Source organism: Macaca mulatta, chromosome 1 (genome assembly GCF_049350105.2).
Source record: "Macaca mulatta isolate MMU2019108-1 chromosome 1, T2T-MMU8v2.0, whole genome shotgun sequence".
NCBI classification, from domain to species: domain Eukaryota; kingdom Metazoa; phylum Chordata; class Mammalia; order Primates; family Cercopithecidae; genus Macaca; species Macaca mulatta.
In genome coordinates, this window is record NC_133406.1 from 119,900,429 (window position 1) to 119,924,793 (window position 24,365).

General features: G+C 39.9%; 1 protein-coding gene across 34 annotated transcripts in view; it reads right to left on the reverse strand.

The window, feature by feature from the left end:
• Window positions 1–24,365, reverse strand: part of LOC106996441 (myomegalin) — a 219,802-nt gene that overhangs the window by 28,702 nt on the left and 166,735 nt on the right. For 20 of the 34 annotated variants that reach the window (XR_013398909.1, XR_013398910.1, XM_077949439.1 and 17 more), the window contains 7 exons: window positions 23,955–24,082; window positions 13,540–13,628; window positions 7,317–7,549; window positions 3,635–4,070; window positions 2,602–2,794; window positions 1,947–2,066; window positions 236–764 (listed from right to left, as the gene is read on the reverse strand). Coding sequence is in view for 31 of the 34 variants with exons in the window: in XM_077949439.1 (XP_077805565.1) it covers window positions 236–764; window positions 1,947–2,066; window positions 2,602–2,794; window positions 3,635–4,070; window positions 7,317–7,549; window positions 13,540–13,628; window positions 23,955–24,082 (1,728 nt within the window). In the remaining 3 variants the exon portion in view is untranslated. The remainder of the gene's footprint in view (window positions 1–235; window positions 765–1,946; window positions 2,067–2,601; window positions 2,795–3,634; window positions 4,071–7,316; window positions 7,550–13,539; window positions 13,629–23,954; window positions 24,083–24,365) is intronic. The other 14 variants (XR_013398911.1, XM_028847190.2, XM_077949460.1 and 11 more) reach the window with 1 other exon arrangement.

The following is a 24,365-nucleotide window of genomic DNA, read 5'->3' on the forward strand; positions in this document are numbered from 1 at the left end:
AATATATCCCTAAGACGAAACCCCTGAGACCTGTTATCTGCCAGATACTGGGACATCATCCTATGCCCTCCTGGTTGCCTACCTGTCTTTTCCGCAGACCTATATCTGCCATTTAAATCAGTGTCCTTGTGAATACCCAGACATGTTCTTTCTTCCAACTTCCTCAGCTACCCTACACCAAGCACGAACTTACACATTTTCAATCCAGAAAGTGCCCAAACAGTGTCCTCCTTACCCAGGCCATGAGGCTGATCTCAGCTCCTCAGCCAGCTTCCCTTCTAGTCCATTTTTTGGGAGCTGGGCCTCCAGCTGGGATACTCTCTGGATGAGACTTTCCAGGTCCTTTTTGGCCTGAAGCCCTGGTGAGTAGAAAGCCCCAGTGCCATCAGATAGCCACCCCTCATCCTCATCAGGGACACTGTGAGGTGAAGACCCCTCCAGGGTGCCAACAGCTCTCAGCTTCCGGGGTCTTTCCAGACTAGACGAATAATCACTTGTAACCGAGAGGGACCGGACCCGGCTCTTGAGGTTTTGAATGACCTTGTTGGCATTCTGCAGCTGGGCCTTCAGATCTTTGATGTCCTTTCGTAGGACCAAGATGTTTTCTGACTTTCCATATACCCGGAAGTCTTCCTGCTTCCCTAGCTGGTTCTCCAAGGGCTTCCTCTTGGAGGAACCAGCCAGCGTTGAGCCCCGGCGCACCTGCTCAGAGCACAGTCCCTCCATCAGGACCATTTCCTTGAGGCTGTTGTGCTCCTCACACTCTGAAAAAGGACAAAGATGTCTTCCTAAATAAAAGTTGGATGTGCTATTGTGGCCACTGCCTCTGAGAGAAGGCAAGTTTGGTCGTGAGGAGAATAATTACTAGAGAAAAAGTTGAAGTACTTTATTCAACCCTGACACCGTACTGGGTATTCGAATACAATATTTCTTATCTTCCTTATACCTACAAGTTAGGTATCATCACCTTCTATTTTACTGACTGGGGAAAACAAAACTCAAAGAGAGGTGGTAAACTAGCTTGTTCCAGATCACTCAAACTAGCACATGGCAGAACCAGAATTCAAATCCTCCAATGTCTTGTGTTCGTTCCACACACACTGATGTTTCTTAAGACATTAACATGGCCTTATCTATTTAGGATGGCCACAAGAATGTAGGACAAGCTATTCCTGCATGCTAAAAGTTAAATGCTCTCTAAAGTTTCCTATAATTTAAAAGTTTATTGGGTTACAACTGTGTGAAAAATAGGCATAAGAAAATAAGACTTTGAATAAATATATCAGCATGTTAACATCAGTGTATTAAGGCAGTGGTAGTCAGAATAAGAACTAATCCATGGCATTTTACCAGATGCCAGGCACTGTTCTAAAGCATTTTATAAGAATTTACTTATTTAATTGACATTGGTACCTGATGGGGTAGGCAGTTCCTTTGTTACTATTTTAACATATGAAGAAACTGGGGCACAGGAAAGTTTACAAATTGGGATTTGAACCAACCAGTCTGGCCGCAGGATCTTTTCTCTTAACTGCCACACTACACTGCCTCAAGAATAAGAGAGATTGTGTTTTTCTTCTCTTCTGGTTTTCAATGTGGTGGGTGGCCCTATAGTTGTAGTCCTTTTATAATGCAAAACAAAATTATTTTTAACTTAGAGTTTGCATGTTTCCAAAACCTTATCTGGTCTCTAAGTAGGCCTTAGTATTTCTATAATAGTCAGTTGGATAGAACTTTATATTATTATTATTATTATTATTAGCAGTATGCCAACAACTAATTGTAGAAATACAAACTTATACTCACTCTCATTTTGGGTAAGAGTTCTCCTATTAACCTCCTGTCCTCCTCTTCCCTACTACTTGTCAGGTGTAGAATTGGCCAACAGCACCCAAATGTGACAGCTGACTCCAGGGAGGGGTGGGCCCCACACCCTGTGCTCTTACCGGGACTGGTGGTTTCCTCCCGTTCAGCCTCATTCTCACTTCGGCCACAAGTCTCATAGCCCAGGTCCTGGAGGTCCACCTGGACCTGCTTGCTGTCCTGCTTCACTAAGGATTCACCTGCTTGGGAAGAGACAGCAGGTGTTACAGAATGTCTGAATTTCCCACATATGCCCTCAGCCTCAGTGGCACATACCCTAACCTTTTGGGGCAGGGAGGTCATATCCACAGTGGGAGAGAAGCTTCTTTGAACTGGTGGGAGAAGAGACCACCAGCTCCAAGAAGCAGAATTTCTTTCAACAGGATGAGCCTGCATTTGCCATTGACAATCTCTCCTTAAGTCAGGGATTGTATACTATCATCTCTAGCAGCCACATTGAAGCTGGCAAGTGCTTTATCCACGGGGTTCAATAAATGTGGAATGGAGCTGAACTAATTTAGAGTCCCAAGACACCTAGACCTGTACTGTCCAATAAGAGAGTTAGTAGCCACATATGGCCACTTTATACTAAATTAACTAAAATTAAATAAAACCAAATGTCCAAGTTGCACTAGCCACACTTCATGTGCTCAATAACCACGTTATGTCGGTATAGAACACACAGAAGTTATAAGACATACAGGCTACTTACGTTACTAGTAAGTCACAGTTACTTACTAAGTATAACTCTGTATTTCTCCAGCTCATTAGCCTGAGCAAAGACAGTGGCTTCTGATAGCAGCAGCTTCTCCTGGAGATCTTGATAGCGTTGTTTGCATTGTGACAGCTGGGAGCGCAGGTGCTGAGTGGACCCTGGTAGGCTAAACGCTGACTGAGGCCCAGGGTCACGAGGCTGGGACTGGTTATCCAACTGTGAAAGGGTCCAATACAGGGATCAGGACAGTCTGAGGTCACCCCATGCAATGACGACCACCGCCCCTTCTGAACCCTGTGGATTTTACTCAAGTCTGTCACAGCACTTGTCATGCCATTTGGCAGTGACTTGCTTTCCAGATGGAGCTCCTGGAGCACTGGGATAATGTTTTCTTCATATCAGTATCCACAGCACACAGCACAGCGCCAATCAAGTCTACAGAGGAGCTCTCAGGAAATGTTTTCTCAGTGGTACAAAAGAGAAGGGGTGTAACCCTCCACTCATCTCCCCTCGCATTCTGTCCCATTGATTCTCTCAGAATCCCTGTATTCTCCATTTTACTGAATCTTCAGCATGGCTCCTTCCCTAAAGAGGATCCCAATAACCCATCTGAGGCCCAGGAACAGACACCTGTGATGGGCTGTGACAAAAAAAATGGCAGTGATAAGGAAGGGATGTCATTACATACCACTTGTCTGGGCTGTCTCCTAACTGATGCATCCCTATATTACAGCAGTTACCACATCCTGTTAAAATTACCTGTTTGTGTGCCACCTTTCCTTACCATATTAGGTATCTCAAGGGCAGCCATTGGTTTTATTGCCCCATGCCAATGCCTAGTGTGTTATCTGAAAAATTAAGTACTCAAGAAATATTTATATTGTAAAAACCTTTCTAAAGGCTAAATATAGACTGAATATTATTATTACTGTTTGTGGTACGAAGAGACCCTTCTCTTGGTACCTCCTGATTCACATGGGAGAATGTTTTAAGGTAAACACTGTCATCTCGAGCCCTTCTCCAATTGTTTTTCGTTCCATCTAAGCCCACACTTACTTGGTGGGCATCCACTGTGAAGGTAGCCCCAAGGTCAAGGCTCTTGGGTCTGGGGCAAGGCCTCACATTCACATTCCCCTCCTCTTGGTGTTGGTGCTTCCCAGGAGAACCAACCAGTTCTGTGTTTATTCTGTCGATGGTGCTGGTCAGATGCACAAGGAGCTCTGGAGTAAGTTTACTATTCCCTTCCTTGCTACTCAGCACAAGTTGTTCTTTGAGGAGGTTGATGATATTGTGGGCATTCTTCAGTTTTCCCTGGAGCTTTCTGAACTCAGCCTGAAGGCTACTCTCACTCAGACCCTCTTTGGCTACTACAGTCTCAACCATCACCTCGCCCTTCTCCTTGTCTTCCTCGATCTCCCATCCATCAGACATTGCTTCTCCCATCTGCTCTTTCAGCTCTGCATTCTCAAGGCAAAGGCTCAGCATGGTGTTCCTGCAGGAAACACACATAATTGAGGGCTAAGTCTGGTCCTGACAACAGTTCCTAACAGTACCTCTTACCCACATCTCAGCCCACAATAAACTCAGACATACCCCAGAGCATGAAGCAACCTGAGACCTATAACAGCTCCCTAATTTTATATACAAGAAAGCCAAGGCTCAGGAAGAGTAAGAGACTTGCCCAAACTTCCACAGCTTCTTGGTGGCAGCACCATCACTAGAAACCTTGGACTCAAGACATGCAGGCTAGTTTTCTTTACTTGTGCCACGCAGCCTCATATGTTCTAATTTTTAGTAGCCTCTGGAATAAACAAGAGTACTTACACTGTTAAAAAATAAGACCTTTTCTGTGACAAATTTATTGTTATAAATTCTGCAGTTCTATTATTTATCATCAGTCAGTTTCAAACCATTGGGACTTAGGAACACAGAATAAATAAATAACACTAATCAGAATTATTAATACAATCAAAACGTACTTAGATAATTATTTGCTTTATGTCTGGCTCACACGATAGAGATAATCTTCCTGAGAGCAGGACTGTGTCTGTCCTATTCACCCCATATCCCCAGTGCCTACAAAAGTGCCTGCCACATAAATCATTCGTATTTGTTGAAGAAATAAAATTGACCAAAACAGCTATTTTTCACCAAGACATTCCAGATAAATTCTTTCCACAACAACGAACTCACACTAGGGTTGAGTGGAAGCAAACATGGCTGTAACAAGTCTATTCACTTAACTTCTTTGAGCCTCAGTTTCCTTTTATATAAAATAAGGATGATAACACTTACCTAGTGGAGTTAGCAGATGCTTAAATGCTTAAATGAAATTGCATATACAGTATGGATCGCTCAGGGTCTAACAGGGAAGTCATCCAATCCCTGCTGTACTAGCTGCAGACCTGAGAAATACTAACAGCAGAATCCCATAAGGTACTGGTTAAAAAGGCTGTAGAGCTAAGGCCTGTGAATCCACATTTTACTTAAGTTCCACAGGTGATTTTTAAATTATTATTTATTTAATAAATAATTAATAAATAAATAATAAATAAATAATTAATAATAAATAAATAAATAATAATTTAAAAATCTCTGTCACCCCGGCTGGAGTGCAGTGGCGAGATCTCGGCTCACTGCAACCTCCACCTCCTGGGTTTAAGCAATTCTGCTGCCTCAGCCTCCCGAGTAGCTGGGACTACAGGCACACACCATCATGCCCAGCTAATTTTTGTATTTTTAGTAGTGAAGGGGTTTCACCATGTTAGCCAGGCTGGTCTTGAACTCCTGACCTCAGGTGATCTGCCCACCTTGGCCTCCCAAAGTGTTGGGATTACAGGCATGAGCTACCACGCCTAGCCCACATGCTGGGCTAAGCATGCTAAACTGAGAACCCCTGGGCTACAGGATGCACAGGAAATGGGTAATTCACAACTTGAAGGATCAGCAGTGGGCTATGCACCTAGATTGAATTTCTCAGAATCCAGGAGTCTTGGAACCCAGAGCAGAACTTGTCTGGTGTGTTTCTGGGAGGAAAATAGTATATAGGATACAGAAAGACAATCTATGAGATAGTTTCTCAATAAAGAAAAAGGGGATAGGCATTTTACCAAAACTGGTATGTGGAAGGGGGATAAAGTGGGCACATGTGTATACGGAAAAGAATATTTAATATTTCTAACTTCACATTTAGAAAAAAGTGATGTTTTAAAATACAAACATGTAGAAGAAAAACTCAACAAAATCTTCTTGAAAGGAAGAATAATGCATTAGATTCTACCTTCTACAGTATCAGTGATTCTTTAGGTTGGGTGGAGGGTTGAACAAATCAGAATTTCAGGTTAGTAACAAAGGAAAATAATCCACAGGGATATCTACAGATGGTTTGATTGTAGGTTCAACAATAGAATCAAAAGAGATGTACTGTTCTTACCTATGACAACTCAATTAAGTTTACACATACAAAAATTTAAGCAACATAATATGCTTTAAGTAGAACTTAAGGAAAAAGTTATTATGATAATTCAGAGCAAAAGAATCAGCATTAGAACAACCACAAGAATTTTTAAAAAATTGTTTGACAAAGTGTATAGTATAGAAACGAGGTTTAGATGTTAGAAATTGGGAGCCACAGACTATTATGCAACCTTGAGCAAGTCACTTGAAACTTTCTAGGCCTGAGTTTCCTCAGCTGTGAAACAAGGACATGAGGCTAGATGCCTAGGTCCTTTTCAAAGTGCTAACATTATTCGAGGAAGATTAAGTGGCAGGTAAGATGCAGGGAAACAACAGGGCATGATTTAGAAGTTGGACAGTTGTACTCCAAACAGGCAGTGATGATTGTAGTCCTGGGAGTGAATGAATAAATGGATCAGCCCTACAGTATCAGCATGTTCTCCAAGTATCTTTTGTCAAAAAGCCATCAAAGACAGAGTGGCCAATGAATGAGCTATCTGCTAATGAATGAGCTATCTGCTATTTTTGTAAAATTACTAAAGCAGCAGAGACGAAGGGGCCTCGACAGAAACCCTCTGGCCAGGCGTGGTGGCTCACGCCCAGCACTTTCGGAGGCCGAGGCAGGGGGATCACGAGGTCAGGAGATTGAGACCATCCTGGCTAACACAGTGAAACCCCATCTCTACTAAAAATATTTAAAAAAAAAAAATTAGCTGGGTGTGGTGGCGGGTGCCTGTAGTCCCAGCTACTCGGGAGGCTGAGGCAGGAGAATGGCGCGAACCCAAGAGGCGGAGCTTGCAGTGAGCCAAGATTTCGCCACTGCACTCCAGCCTGGGCGACACAGCGAGACTCTGCCTCAAAAAAAAACAAAAAAAAATCCTCCTCCTTCATGGACTGTTCTGGTTCTCTATACAGCAGTGAAACATAGTAGATAGCAGGGATTCCTTATATGTTTCAGTCAATTAAAAAGAGCAATACTGGTCATGTAACAATGAGTTTTCCACCATGACTGTCATATGTATAACTGGCAGATGCACAATAATAGTGGGCATTGTTATACTGAATTAAGACCAGGATTATTTGAATAACAGAAAGTGATTACCATTAGCCAATATTACTTACTTTTATCTAAAGAATTTGTAGAAATGTTAATGCATTTCTGCCTGGGATATGGACCAAGCAGCCACTTGTCACACGGATGCCTTGGCTGCAGCAAGGCAAGGCCCTTGGCTGTGGTGTTTCATGACCCACAAGGTCCCCTTCTCTGGGAAGAACGTCCTACCTGATGTGGGACACTGAGGAGAATCCTGCTTCCTCAATTTGAGCCTTTAGCTCCTTCAGTTCCTCCTCAGCTTTCCTCTTCTCTTCTAAGTGCTGGTGGATCTCAGCCCTCAGGTGGAGTATTTCTTCCTGAAGACACTTGTTACTGTCTCCTCCCATCGGGGAAGGAGGGGAAAAAGATGGGTTCTGGGTCTCCACAGTTGCCAGACTTTTCTCCAAAGCCACCTTGACAAGCTAAAAGAAAATCATGGTTTGAAGAAGTTAGGCCATTAAAGAGGACCCAAGAGAAACATGAGATTGCAAAGGCAGTTCTCAATGAGAACAAAAACAAACAAAAAAAGCAGATCTAAAATGAACTCCCTATCCAGAACCTCCTTAGTCAGGCAGAAGGGCTGGTTTCGGTGGGAAGGACACACTAAATGAGCAGGAGGAATGGAGGAGTGGAGCAGGAGGAGTGGAGAATAGGAGAATCCAGAGACGGTGAGGGAGAAAAGCACATAAGAAATTAAAACAAATGCAAACAAACAAGGTTGAAACAGGACTGGAGGGTGTGAATGCAGTGATTCTTCTCTTCCCGAAGAGACAGAGTCCTGCGAGTTTTCTCACAAGTCAGGAAGCTTCATCAGCTCTGCAACACTTGAGTGCTGGATGGCGGGAGATGACGGCTTAAGGTGTCAGGGCGCAAAGCCTAAGGCCCTGCCTGTAACTCTGACTCCCTCAAGGACAGCTGAGAGGGAGGACTCGGGGCACTGGGGAAACAGTCAGCAGACGTAGTCACAGAATTAGAATAAGGTGGAGCTACAGGGAAGACAACACCAACCATTTCATTGGCAGCAGAAGAATCACACTCTGCAGCTACTGGGAGGTACAGGTGGAGCCGCCCTACCAAGCAGCCGACCTCACTTTTTGGTTATTATCCTTATGCCGATGCTGCCAGACAAACTCTCTCTACAAATCTCAGCATGTGGAAGAAACAGAGGGAGGAACAATTGCCCAGCACCTTTCTATTTCTTGAGGACACTCTTGAAGTTATTCATCAATGTTTTAATTAAAGCAGATCCTATGGCTTTTTCTCAAATGCAAATTTGTCAACTTTTAGACTTTGTTTTGTTCATTTTGGGCTTTATCCCATGCTCTTAAAAGTGTAGAAATCAAAATCTGAGTATGATAATCTACTTAGCATATGACTAATTACTTTAGTACAAGGAGCTCCTGCCTGTCTGTCCAATATTATCTAAATATGTCCCAATGTCACATTGGCTTCTTTTTCTTCTCAGTGGCAGCATCTGGAGCCTTTACTTAACTTCAGGTGAATTTTGACCTCTGAATTTTCCACCCCTCCCCCACAGCTGTTGCTGGGTCGTGTTGTTTTGTTTTATCTCTATACATACTGTGACTTGTAATTGTCACTTATAAATTCATTCTGGATATACTGAATCATTCACAAATCATGTAGTGGCCCCCTGATTGGGGATGATTTGTAGAATTAATTATATGCTTTATATCTCCATTCAGGTCACCAATACATTGAACAGAGCAGGGCTGAGAACAGCTTATATGGATCAATGATTGACAGAGCTGCCGGGGTTGGCACAAAGCCACTGACTTTTGCTATTCCCCAAAACAAAGTATGTTCAAATCTAGGTCACAGGTTTGCGGCAGGGTTGATTCACAGTATGCACGTGCAATGATGTTCAGTAGCATGCATAGCAGTTGAGGTTGTGAAGACCTGTGCACCCAGGTCAAAGAAGAAACATCCTTAGACAAAGCCACTCAATTCCCAGGCACCCAGTCTTACTTGGGCTTTCTGAGCCTGAGATTTGGCAGGCTCCCGGGAATGTCTGTCTCTAAGACTCTGCTGGCAGGCTTAATCATGCTGGTGGCCATCTCCATATGTGCCCCCCAGCATTTGTGACAAAATAAGGGAAGGGGGACCACATAAAACCACTTCTGAAAGCTTATGATCCCATCCCTCATTTAAACTATGTGATGTTGCCATTCTATATAAACTCTTTCCAAGTAACTTAACTAAAACGTACTTTGCCATTAGTCTTGAGTGCAGGCACAACATTTTTCTTTTCTAGGCCTTAATGGTTCCTTCTGCTTAAAAATAATGTCTAACTTTAATGAAGTTTACTGATTATTAAAGTGTCTTCTGGATATATGTTACCTTGTTCTATTGGTTTCAATATACCTATTTTCTTTAAAAAGAAAAAATTATGAACCATGAATGTTAACACCAGAAAAACCTTAAGGTACATCTGATCTAATTTCCCAGTTTAAAGTGAGAAAATCAAACATTGCCTAGGGATCTGATTTTTCCCCAGGCTAATTTGCATTTTCATATTTCCATCTCAAAGCGGACTTTCTTTGGCTAAGTTTTAAATGTAAATGCCTGAAAAGTAACTCATGATCTAGCCTTTTCATTAGTTTTGATCATGTATGAAAGCAAATATTTCTTTCTCCCAAATGAAACCCCAGGGCTTCCAGTATCTGTAATGATAGTGTGAATCCATTAGGTCTATTTTGAATTATATCTCTCTTGGGTTTTTTTCACATTTCCTAACTCACTTGTGACATTGCTTCCATATAATTCAACTTTTTGTGCGCTGGGTTCCCATTTGCCCCACAAAGGCCTATGTGCAAATCTGATATCCTGTTTGAATGACACTGTTTTGTTTTTACCCTATTGCTTCATATCTGTCACAATGTTAAGTCAGTGCTCAACATTAAGGCATTAAAAATGAGCTTTTCTCAAATGCTCAGTATCACTAATCATTAGGGAAATGCAAATTAAAACCATAATGAATATCATCTCACACCTGTTAGAGTGGCATTATCAGAAAGGTGAATGATGTGTTAGAGACAATGCAGAGAAAAGGGAACACACACATTGTGAATAGGTATGTAAATTAGTACAGCTGGTGTGGAAAACAGTATGGAGTTTCCTCAAAAACCTAAAAATAGAATCTACCCTATGATCCAGTAATCCCATTTCTGGGTGTATATCCAAAGGAACTGAAATGAATGTGTTAAAGGTATATCTGCACTCTCATGTTCATTACAGCATTATTCAAAATAGTCAAGATGTAGAACCAACCTAGGTCCATCAGTAGATAAATGGGTAAAGAAAATGTGGCAGATAATACACAACGGAATACTATTTAAACTTAAAATGTCAGGGGATAGGTCCTGTCATTTGTGACAACATGAATGAATCTGAAGGTCATTATGCTTAGTGAAATAAGCCAGGCACACAGAGACACATACCACATAAGCTCACCTATATGTGGGATCTAATAAAGTTGAACTCATAGAAGCAGAGAGTAGAATGGTGGTTATTAGAAGCTGGTGGAGTGGGGAGGCAGAGTAGAGGGAACTGTTGATCAAAAGTATCGACAAAAAGAGTAGGTCTTAAGATATATTGCATAGCAGGGTGACTATAGCCAATAAAATGTATATTTCAAAATAAGAGTAAATTTCCAATGTCTCACCATCAAAAATGATAAGTAGGCAAGTTGATGAATACGTAATTAGCTTTGTTTAATCATTCCATATTGTTTGTGTGTATATATATGTGTGTGTGTATATATATACATAAAATCATATCATATCCCATAAATGTATACAAGTACGATTTGTCAATCAAAAATAACTTTTTAAAAAATAGCTTTTTTCAAGTTTATCACACTTTGTCTACTAACGTCTGTTCTTTGTATTTGAATCTTGATTTTTTTTTCTTTAAGAGGTGGGGGTCTCATTATGTTGCCTGGGCTGGCCCTGAACTCCTGGGCTCAAGAGATTCTCTTGCTTCAGCCTCCTGAGTAGCTGCAACTATAGATGCACACTACCTGGGCTTGAATCTTTATTCTTGATTAACTTTTTCTCCATTATAAAACTTCACATAAAAAATACAATGGTTGATTACTCTAGTTTCTTTCACAGCAATTTCATAGGTATTTATGATAGATCTTACATCTGCTTGATAATAGAATTTCGTGGGAGATAATCTAGGGAAAATTACTATCATGGCCAGACTTGAGGCTCCCTGAGGTGGCTGAGTCCAAAACATAAGGAGGAAGCAACTTGCATTGGCCAAAAGGTGATTCTCACCTTGGAAGAAAGACAAGGTTGGATGTGTCTGTTAGGGAAAGTGTATGAATGCTTGGAGTAGGAAGGGAGCTTGGTGTCAAGCAAAAGTTTACCTTCCAAGGACTTAACAAGGAGAAGCTCAAAATCTACCTTAAGGGACCACTTCCCTGGAAACAAGCAAACAAATTTTGAGAATCTGGACACAAAACAGTTACGGCAAAGTAAGCTTTATTTAATTGGTAGCAGGAGAGTCACAACCTCAAACTCCAGAAAGATGAAGTAAATTTGCAATGATTTCACACCCCAAGATTCCTCCTACCCAAAGCTGAAGATGTATTTTCAAGGAAAGGCGATAGAAAGAAAAATGGTGCTTACCCAAGAGATTCTTCCATCCAGCAAGTACATACTTTGTCTATCATGAGTCAAGCCCTGATCCAAAGGCTTGTTAACTCATAATTACACTAAGCATCTCTCCTATGCCAAGTAATGTGGCAAGTATTGTGAGGGAAATACAAATGCCCTAATGTAAAATGTTCATTCCAGGGTGGACTGACCTTCTCAAAATGGGGTCTGGTCAGATTCTCCATTTTAGGCTACAGGAAAGAAGGCTGAAGAAGCAGCAACTTTACAACTCAATTTGCCTACAGTTGAGAATCAGAGCAAATGACTTGCAATACCAGGAGCACTTCAGACCATATCAATCAGAATCTGACTGTCTTCATATCTGTGTCTCCTGTTCATTTATTCTGAAGTTAATCCTGTCCCACAGTCATTATAACCATCAGTGACCAGCCAACCTCCCAATCTAGCTGTCTTAGAGTAGACATTTGTTCATTCTGCAGGTCCCTCTCTCTCACCCAAGATCCTCAATGAAATCAGAGAGTGAGGACAGAGGGATCTGTCTGGAGGGACAGAGATGTATATAATTAAAGACACAACCATCAGTAAGGAGGACTCAGGAGAAGCTGTTCAAGTAAAAGAAAAAGTGGAGCTCATGCAAGCACTCAAGGGACCAGGGAAGGTTGGGTACAGCTATAGCAACAAGAAGGTTGATCCTACTACAAGAAGGTGATCCAACTACTATAAAGAAACTGTTGAGAACATGACATATCCCAGACAACTACTCATGTCCCCAAGTGCCAAATCCCAAAAGATTTGAGGACGCTCACTTGGGCTCTTCTTATTGGTTGATTCGATGTCTCCTCTTTCTCTTATGCAGAAGACATACAGGCAGACCCAGAAAGCCTCATTTCTTGTATAGTTTTCCTAAAAGCCCCAAGAAAGCTGTCACTGGACAGTCCAGCTGCTTGTGTGGGACACCTACCAATGATTCACTTTCTCCTTAAGAATCATAGGCACAGTCCATCTAGGAGATGAGATTGCTAAATGGCATGGACGAAGTGGAGACATTATAGGAGTTCCAGTGAGTGCTTGTGGGATCACTATTGGTGACTTAATCTCTGAAGTCCAGATTATTCACTCTTGTAACATGCTAGTTACATCTGCACTGATGGTGGGTGGAAACAATGTTTCAGCCTCAAGTTCTGAGACTTGACAGGGGATTGCTGTTGAAGAACCATCTGCTGATCATTGAGTCACCATGACCTCAGTGGTTTGTCAGGTTGCATAAGGTTCTCTCTGTATAATGAGATTTCACTGAGAAAGACCCTTGCTTTGGAAGCATTCCAGTCTTCTTGGAGTTCCTTCCCAAGCAGGTCCTCCGCCCCGCCACCTCCCCGAGCAGCCCTTTGATGACTCCCTGTCTTCTGTGGTGCTTTTCAGTTACAAAAAGCCCAAGGGGAATGTGTCCATTGTCTTGCAAGTAAAAATTCTTCTGAAGCTATAGCTACAGAGAATAAATAGAGGCAAAGGTGGGTAGGAAGGGGCAGGAAGCAGAAGAAAGAGATACAATACAAACCAAAGGGTGGATTGGAGAGGAAAATGGAGTGAAGACATGGGTTGGAAAGGCAGCCGGGAAGCTCAAGGAGAACAGGAAGATGACTGAGAAGTGGTTTATATTAAAAAAAAAAATCTTCTCACTCTAAGTCCACAAGGGCTGCAGGAGACCATCAGACCTCAGAAGGGCTGTGTGCCATCCACCCTGGAAGCTCCAGACCCTGACACTGACTTACTTGCTGGTGACTATGGTGTGTGGCCTCCTCCTCAATACTGTCAGTGAACTCAGTGCTTGCATCTTCTGTGTCATCCCCTGCAGCTGCACCTGGAAATAAGTCCAGAAAAGAAAAGTGATTCCCTTCACAGATGGCTTCCAGAGAGCAGGTTAAAGTATACTCTTTTTTGCCAGCTGCCTCTGATTTCTTCCTTTCTCCATATACATGGGGAAGAAATTCTCCCTAGCCAGCAGGGCTGGCAAGAAAAATAGAACTTTTTGTATCACAGACACTTTCTTACTCATACTCAAGTCTGAGCCTCACAACATAAGCTGACTTTGCCTGCACAGACCCATTTCTAAGGAGCCGACTGTCAGATACACTGGTTAACCCACTCAAATGTCAAAAAAGCCTGAATTATTCCCCATTGCCTGGCAACATAAAAACTTTCTCTTCCACAACATGAATCCAACATGACTAACCCTTTCCCACCACTGAGTGCCTGGAGATTAGAGCTGCCCTGATTCTCTCAGAGGTATCTATTGTTGGGATCATTTGTGCATAGGGTGACAATCTCTCTGAGGAACTTCCCTCTGGGGGTCCCGTGTCCTCGTAAGGTTCAGGTCTAGTCAAGATTCAAGACATCAAATGATTCAGTTGTTCCATAATTTCTTCTTCTAACCTCCGTTCCTCCTCACCTCTCTCAAACTCTTATTCTACGCAGACACCCTTTGCCTAAAGGGTTTCTTGCACTGCTTTATCCACATGCGATTTAACCCATCCTTTCATTCTCCAAAGATGGACACAGCAACTCTAGGGCCCAAACATCTACACCTTGCTCTAAGGTACAAGTAGCTGCAGTTTGTGGTATGGGCAAAGGTCTAAGGCAGCACTGACCAAGAGGACTTTCTGCAATGACAGCAGTGTTCCGTGCCAGTGTTGCCCAGTACAGTGGACACAGTCATATATGGCTATTGAGCATTTGAAATGTGGGTAGTAGAGCCCACATTTCAAATCACTGAATTTTAAATTTTATTTAAATTAACTTATATTTAAATGACTACATGCGGCTAGTGGCTACCCTCCTGGACAGCACAAATCTAGGGTGTTTCTTCCTCCTTATATTGATTAAAATTAAGACTGTTCATATATTTTAAGACCAAGAGCTATGTTTTACATTACTGATTTTTCGGGAAGTGTAGAAATTTGTTATGGCTAATTTATCAAAGAAAATCTACTGTGACACTCATTGTGTCTTATAGAACCTCCCCAACTTAAAAAGAATCTTGAAATCTTGTTCTCATCATAGCCTCAGCAACCAACCAGTTACAACTCCACTTCTGACCACTGATTAACCTGGATCTCAAAAAGATTAGTTGGTGAGTCCAAGGTTACACAACTAGCCCTCACAAGAGCTGTGTCAGTAAGTCAAGACTCTGGACTCTTAGAAGCCACTCACTTTTTCTTCTGGTGACAAATCAGATCTTTATCTTTGCTTCTTCCTCCAAGACCAAAGAACCTTCCATTGAGTTCAGACATCCAGGCATGAAAGGCTCTGCTTGAATCATGAGCATTCACTACCCAATGCAGGTAAGGTAAGCGGGGCAGTTCACATCTACATGTTTGCAATGGCCCAGGCTGATCTCATGGAAGTGCTAAGAGGTAGTAAGTTAGTAAGTATGCTGTGATAACAGCTTAGGTTTCCTCATCTACACCATGAAGTTTGTGTTAACTTTGGATCAAAGAAAAGTCTTGTTCAGTGAAGCCCCTACCACCTCTACCACTCAGCATCTTTAGAGGTCTGTGGCAGACAGTGTACCAGAGGAATTTCCAATACTTACTCATTCAAACCAACCCCAGAAACCATCTCACTCAGGATGCTAGCTGAGTAGAGGTGTATGGACACATTCCCTAATCTTTTGCTGCTTTAAAAACTTACTGAACCCAGGATTTACCTAGGACACCCATATCATGTTATGCTTACTTTAGAAAATCTTTCCCTGTACAACAGTAGCAATCACAATCTTTTATGTTTTTCCAGCAAAGGAAATGAATTGTCTCACTCAGTGACAGAAAACAGACTGTTCACATTGTTTCTCTTTTGAACATGGGGCTGGAGAAGGATCCTGTAGTTGAAGAAAGCTCAGCTCTATGAAGTCAGGATCCTCATCCCCTACCATTGTTGCTGGGTTGTGTAGTCAAGCTGGGCCCACAACCCAGAACCATTCCTGCCAGGTTCCAGAAGCGAGAATTGAAAAGGGTGACTGTCACTGGTCTTGACGGTTTTTATCTGACACTTTCTGCCCTCCATTTATCTTGGCAGCCTTTCTGGTGCCACGTCTGCATTCTAGGATAATGCTCCATCTCATTTCACTTAACAGCAGGATGCTATGGTTCTGGCTTCATAAGGAATTAGATGGAGACAAACAAATGCTCGTCTCATCTCAACACTCTACTACACAGGGGTTTTGTTTCTTCCCTTCTTTCTCTTCTTTAAGCTAGCTCGCAGTCTTCTTCCATTACTGCACCTTTAAGGGTTGCTCAGCCTTTTAACAATTTGAATTAAAATGCTGAAATTTTTCTCCCATGTTTGAGGGGTAAAGCTAAAAAATTTATAGAAAATATTGGAATAAAAGAGTAAGTTATCTCATACAAGGTCCGATGTATAAGTTTATATTAGACATCTTTTATCATTTTCCATTTTTTAAATTAATGATAGAACTTCTCTTTTGTGAGTGATACCCTTTTCTAAACTTTTACAGCACAACGAAACACTGTCTTCAGAACTAACTTGGAATACTTTGAATTTCTAATTTAAAGGTACCTATGCTTTTATATTGATGACTCTTCTGTTTATTTTTTGATAAAATATAAAATAGTCTGCTACCTTTAGATTCTCTGGAAGCTAAGAATCGCTTCATTTAACTTGCTTCTTCGAGATTAAGCTTTACATGTTAGACTGGCAATTTTATAAAAAACTTTTATTTGAGGCTTCAATAAAAGTTCTCAACTTGTGGTTCTTGGAAGTTTCTAGGCTTTGAACAACACAAAATGGAGGTGATACCAAGATGTCCCTTATTTAGATTTAGAAAATTATTTTCTATCAGCTATCTAATTCCATAAAGTACACAAAAATAAGCCTCTAAAACATAAGACCATAAAATCCTTGGGAGAAAATGTAAGCATTATGCAAATATAAGGTATTCTTATCACTGAGGCAAAAATTCATACTACTGTAGAACTTTTTAAATTGGGTATGGTATAATAATAACATGAACTATGGAGATAGACTGTCTAGATTTGAATTGTGCTTTTTTCGTTAGTTATGTCACTTTAGGCAAGTCATAACCTTTCCATAACTAAGTTTCTTCATTTAATAATTAGGGTTAAGAGCATTATCCGCTCCATACTGTCGTGAACTTTAAAGGGTTTGCTGATTTTGAAGTGCTTAGAACAGTGCTTGGTACACAGTGTGTACTCAATAAATATCATCCTTAAACAATATTATTATTATTGTTATTGTAAGTAAACTGAAGTGGTCCATGGGCTTATAAGTTGAAGACTCAGAAAGCTGAAGGCCATAGAACCTGAATATCATCAGCAGAAGGAAGTTTTATACTTGATGTTATTATCTGAAAGATCTTGATGGATTCCACCTGCACTTCTTCATTTTTGAATACTTGTTTCCCCAGCAGGAGGCTTGAAATGACACTCTTTGCTCTCTGCCTCACAGGACATTGAAAACCTAAGGAGTTGTCAGTAAAGTAGGTTGAACTCTTTGGAACAGGCGCCTTACAAAAAGGATTAATCATCATTAAACGATAACTGTCTTAAAACTCCAACATGCATAAATAAGCCTTAGGGGAAACTTCATGACCTTTTATTGGTTTTGTTTTATTTTGCTTTAGGGATGAGGTCTCATTATGTTGCCCAGGCTGGTATTGAACTGCTGGGCTCAAGGGATCCTCCCACCTCAGCCTCTGAGTAACTGTGACTACAGGTGCATGCCACCACACCTGGTTCATGACATGTTAATTCTTTAGTAACGAGTCCAAACTGGGTGGAGTCAAGACCATTTCCCCTAAATTCTACTTTGTAGTCATTATTATCTTCCTTTAAGCCATTAATATGGGATCAACAGAAAAAGAGTGTTTTTCCATATAGTTACTTAGAACATGGCAATGTTCTAAGATCGTATTTTATTAATTTTAAAAGGTGATCGGAAGAACTAAAACTTTAAGCATGAATAAGTTGGCAGTGCCAAGTGTTCTTTCCTTTGGTACTGGGCCCTTGTGTCCGATACTCTCAGCCCCATCTCACTTTCACTGCCAGGTGCTCTGCCATGCGTTCATTACAAGAACGCTCACATTTTCATGTCATGAACCAGCTACTGCTGACTTTAATATTATGGTGCTGTATGAGAGAATCAAGGAAAAGAGGCCTCCTATCAAACTACAATTTCGCCTGCACACATTCCCTTCAGGATCATAAGAAAACTATTATGATTCCATATAGTCCTCCATAGTTTCTGCTAAGAAATAAAATTCTCTATCTAGACAGATTCTGATCATGGAACAGAAGTGGTAGAAAACTGCTGTCTTTATGGTGTATCTTTGTCTTTAAATTGCAACATCTCTTAGGTAGCCTTAGGGCTTTCCAGCGCATATGTTTCAGAAAGTAGCTGTTTTAAGTGACTTGAAAAGGTCAAATCATAATCTAAAACACTTTTGGGGGTATGAAATCCCACTAAAATTCTGGAAAGAGTTTCTACTTCTCCAAAAGGGTAATTATTCAATACAGCTACAGTTTTCTATACTTAGGCTAACCAAGGCACATGTAAATTAGGACTCCTGGGCAGACCAGGAGATACAACCACTGTACCTATTCTGTGATGCCATAATTCTGTAATGCAAGAAATTCTTCCTGCTCATGGTCTCTTTTTTTCTTCAAAGAACACGAGAAACAGGCTTTTCTAGGAATGTTTAGAGACAGCACTACCCACCACAGTTGGCTCCTCAAACCTCTGTCATGCTTTCTACTCTTCTCCTACAGCAAAGAAAGCAAGCAACGGTTTTTAAGGTAAAGTAGCCTGTGTCACATTTCTGGGGAAAGTGTAATACTGTTTCTTTAGTCTTACTTCTTCGAGAGGAGAAAAATTTGGGTTTCTTCTTCCTTCCTTTAGTTAAATAAAGACTCATTCTATGAGCCTTGCTTTAACTTGGAATTTAGTAAATAATCAATAGACTGATTGTCCTATACGGAAAACAAAAAAGATACAAGCTTTCCCTACCTCCTTTTTTTTTTTTTTTTTTTTTTTTTTTTTTTTTTTTTTTAAATAAATACTTTAAGAATAAAACCAAATAATTTCTTCTGGCCTTTGATAATTTTATTGGATCAGTAACAATTTTTTTGTGTGTGTTTCAACTAAGATAGCTAAAATTCTAACACTTATATATAAAAATTACACTGCATTTTAGCACAAATGTTAACACAAATTAACAGCACAGTGCCATGAAGAAATGAAAAATATACAGCTTAATTTGCGGGGGAAATGGTCCTGGAAACAATGTAATGCCAAGTTTCTGATCATTTAATATATCACTCACCTCCTTCTTCATCTGATGTTATGAACCACTTTATTTATTTGAGACGGAGTTTCACTCTTGTTGCCCAGGATGGAGTGCAATGGCATGAGCTTGGCTCACTGCAACCTCCGCCTCCCAGGTTCAAGCGTGAAGTTATGAATCACTTTAATTCTTCTCAACAACCCACAAAATTTTAAGTGAAAACTAGTAAGACTTCATGGACGCAGACAGAAACTCATAATTTATAAAACATGCTGGTATAAACGCATGCCTCCAAAGGTTATAGATTGAGAGAGGTCAGTATCTTGGAGCTATGACTTTGATTATTGTAAAAAGAAGCACTACATATTCATGTTATATACTAAAAGTAAACCTACAAGGAAGCCAATTTGGTTTATTTACTTAAAACCCCTATTCTTCATATTATTTTAAATACAACATTTTCTGACGTTGCTGAACTTTCTATTTTACTCTTCCAGTTTTAGTAAGAGGAAAACAGCATGATAAAGATTTTTACTTCTGGAATTTGACTTTAAACAACAAAAAGGGAGAGTAACACAAAAATAATCAGTATGTCCCTTTATAAGTTTAATTATTCTTATTTGAAACCTGGTAGAATTAGTACTGTCAGGACCACAGTTTTTGTGTTTTGTGTTTCCTTCCATTTCCCATTCTTTGTTGGAGGCAAATTACAATGCTATTTTTTATTTAGAGAATTCATCTTGGCCCAGATGAGAACAGGGAAAAGTTGAAGACTTACCTTCTGTTAACACTTAGATTACTTAAAAGCAGCAGGCTTGTTATTTGATCATAATAAAATGTTTTAACAAAGCTACTGGTACAGAGGGTGAGAAGGTGGCTTAAATCCACATTCTAAAACACATTATAACTGAAATCATTACCCTACAGAAATCACTCCAATATATTATCCTAGTGACTCATTTCTTCTGTTTATTACTGTAGTGCCATACTCAAGTTCTATATTTCCAGCTATTTTTTCTATGGTACAAATGGTTCCACACTACCAAAGAGAAAAGAAAAGCTCACTGAGATTTAACCCTGAGAGAACTGAGAGAAAATACTCTGTATTTTCTCAGGTATCTCACAGGATATACCTGGAAAAGAAAACTAATTTCATTTGTTCTATCTCTAGTACAAACTTCTACAAGGTAAAATGGAAAATGGACTGTTAAGTGTGTGGGTTACTAATATTTCTTCCTAACTTCACAGGAAGTTTGTCACCTTTCTTTGCAGGATACTGACTGTAAAGTTAGTAATACTCCATGAGGCCCTATTTGAAAAGGCCACTTGAGCTTTTCAGGGATGCCAAATGTCAAGATTTTGTAACTGTTTTATATAAAAAGATCCTGAAATGGGAAAACAAGTTTATCCTATCAATGGGAACTAGAGTTTTCTAATACTACCTCAAGAAAAGCAAAGGTATTATTGTTCTCTCTAAGGTTTACAGTCCAAAGGAAGTGACTTTAGGTAGCTCAGTCAACCTTTATTTCTCAGTGAAAAGGACAATTTTCAATATAATGTGATCTGCTCCTCCATTCCACAATCAGTAGACTCCAGATCCAACTGGAAGATCAACATAGAGAGAACTGAAATCAGTTTTCTTGAAGTTTTTGAAGCTGTGAGCCAAACATCTCATGACCCAGACACTGAATTAGGAGGATAAATGAGCATAAAAGTGACAGGTTTTTTATGTATATCTGCCACAGAGTTTACTTATGTATAAACTGTGTAAACAGAATATACTCAAGAACCCTCAAAGAAACTAATTCTGATGGTTAGGAACACATATGCTATACAGATTAAGATTTTCTGGATCCTTAATAGATCTCTTGCTATATATAATGTAATAGAAACATCTTTTAAAAATATAAATAAGGAAAAATGTATTTCCTCTAAGAAGCAAAGGTACTGAAACTATTATTGCTGTCCACAACTGAATGAAGAGAAGAGGGTGTGGAGAAGGTTGGGTGACAGGTAAGAGTGTGCACTATTAAAGGAGAAGGCGGACCTACTAACATAGTCCAATAATGTCTTTTTGAAAAAGTTATAACTTGGCTATCTAAAAAGAGAACAGCAGATGAATGTTGATTTATACTAGGTGCTAATAGTCATCAAATTTTCAATACTATAAACTTTCAATAGCAAAGAGTTTAGGGACAATATCTGTCTAAGGACATTTAGTTCATTCATTAAATAAGTCCTCTTGGAGGTTCTTTTCAACTCTGTACTTCTAAAACCTACAGACTTCATCTACCCTGAATTCTTACAACCATTACTCTGCATTATTTGCTATTATTCAAAAAGGAAATGTGAGAAAAACAAAATCTATCACATGAATTTTTTTTCTCAATTTAAGTTCTATGCTTCCAATTAAGTATGGCCTAAGGAAAAATTTACTTCATTATTTTTATTTGAAGATTATTTTTACTCAAGCACAAGGTTCTATAAGCACATGATGCTTTATCTAAAATTACTGTCATGTTGAAAAATGACTGTCAAAGGTAGAATAATCCAGTATGAGAAAGAGTCTGTGCTCCTGAAGAGAAAACGGAATATTATATCATGCTAAATACTATTAAATGATGTGTCCAACCACAGCATGATCTATGTGTGGATTATAAAATTTATCAGACTCATGCCCTCTAATCAGATGCCAAATTATCACCCAAAGTTGTTAGACCAGCAAGCTCTCTCCAGGTAACACTGTTTGCAAGCCTCATTCCAGCTATCTAGACCAGAAAAAGTTAGTACCATATTTTAGTCATATTTATGACATTAAGATCAGACTTTTAATTTATCCTGCTCTCAATCTACTCTTGCTGGAGGTTGAGAGAAGTAGAAGTGATTATTAACATAAACTGTAATCACTATGAGCCATTAGAAACCAAGAATCACCCAGAGCTGAATGTTAATAGCAGACTCAGAGAGCTTCCTTGGTCTATTAGTAAAATTAAGGAGAGATGTTCCCTAAATGCCTTGTTGTAACAACATGACAAACTAGTCTTTGATGGGTTGGCATTTCTACAGCTCCATTACCTTCCTCTTTACTTCTGGAAAGTTACAAAACATTTTGGGCAAGAAAAGGTCTCTTAAAATTAGGAGACTAAGAAAAGTGGATGAATCTGCCTACACTTCCTATCTTCTTCCTCCACTGACTCCTTTTTCCTCGAAAGCCATTGAAACTGAAATGGCAGATCCATTAAGAGTAAGGCTTACGGCTATCAATCTTTTGCAAATTACTTAATCAGAAGATTCCAGAGTGCTTCCCCAGTAGAACATTTTCTCCCTGTCCACTCTAGTTTGACTGATGCTCTACCTGTTATAGACACAGCTAAAGTTACAGAAACAGATGAAATTTACAATGTAATACAAGCCATGTCAACATGTGAAAGAAATAAAGTGTCATGTTAAAAAAATAAAAAAAAACCGAAGGAAAAAAATTGTGCCCCACTTAGTTTAGAAAGGGTATCCAGTCACATTTATTGTGCTAGAAAGCCTCAATCGCTGTTCCCAAATTTCCTATTTAAAGTAACTGAAACCTCAGCTTCTAACCTAGGAAACCTACAACCACAGGAAATAAAAACAAACTCATGGTGTTGAACCCACAAAGCTGCAAAGCAATCTTGGTTACTTTTCACACTCATGATTGTTAAGATATCAGAAATACAATCTCCAGTGCCCCTCTCCTTATACCTGTCATGTTGCCACAAGAAAGCATTGAGACAATGATTAAAACTATAAACATACATCTGTAACATTTCTTTCTAAACTATTCAAGCACTTCAAAGCCTGAAGCCTATTACTAGTTTTTATATGGAGAAATGTATACATAGTAAATAGTGAAAAATATAGGACCCTATTTAGTGCCACAAATGGAAGATGCAATACCCTCCTTTGGCTATAATGAGTTATTTGGTGAAACACTGAATGTAAAGAGGGATACTACATTTGAAATTATCTTTGTAAACAGAGATCATTCTGACACTGGAAGACCACTCTAGAAGTCATGTTCTGACTAAACAGCATGACCTTGGTTTAAAGAAACCTAAAGGAATCAATAAAGAACAAATTTTAAATAGAATTTAATCTGTACCTAATCTAATTTCACTCATGTACAACAGTCAACTCTGAGACAGTATTGGAGATAAAAGTTTACTATGATCACTTTCGTAGTTTTTGCCTCTGTTCTTTAACTTGGCCTTCCCAATACTTGCAGTCTCCTATTACAAGACGACTCTCCTGGTTTTGATTACCTTCTGATAAGGATTATATCACTTTTACGAAGTCATTCTTACAGACTCTCAATCTCCTTCCCACTCTCTCATCTTAAAACTTGTACTCTTTTGATTTAAAAAATGCTCTCACTCAAAGAGGAGTTGACTAAATGGCAAAAATAATACACACACATGCATTTATGATATGATATGGAGCGTACGAAATGGATTGTGAAAGTGGGGGAAGAATAAACTTTATTGGCCCACAGAAGGGATGAGGAAATGAGAAGGGGCTAGAGATAAGAATGAATAAAAGTGAAAAACTAAAGCAAAATGATTTAAAATGTGCAAATACACTTTGCAACCTCTACCATTCAATTTGGGGATTGATATGTATGTACAGTGAGATCCATGTAGGCTAAAGTGAGTTTCACTTTGTAGTTGATGCTACTTGTACCAGTTCTATCATTAGTAAGTCACCGTTTAATTCTGCCAAAATCAGATAAGGATCTTTCTGGTTAGTGCAAACAAGGTTTTCCATCCTGGGCTGCAGTCTGACCCGCCAGTGCTCAGTAGGCATGCTTGTGATGAATTCGCACACTTTCCAGTTCCCCACCTCCAATGGCGGCCAGGGTCTCCAGCCTGTTTAAGCGCTCCAAGCTTCTTCCAAGAACTTCTTCTAGCCGACTGCGTAACACCTGAGCCCCTTCCAGTTCCACCTGCAGAGTTCGGTCTCTCTCAGAGCTGATTAAACATGCCACATGGAAGGAAAATGGATTAGCCATCAACTGTAGTGAGTCCACATTTGCTTCCAAAGAACCATCAATGCCACTTTGAGCTACACGACTTTGTAAAGTAATTGTTCTCCAGGACACAATAAATGAATGTAGTCTGTGTGGCATTTGTGTTCACCGCTGATAGATCAGTAAAGACTGCTCCCTTTTTTAAAAGCTTGCCCCTTATGCTAGATTCTGGGCCAATTTCACATAAAATTATAGCCCCTAAGATTTATTTCACACCCCTATAG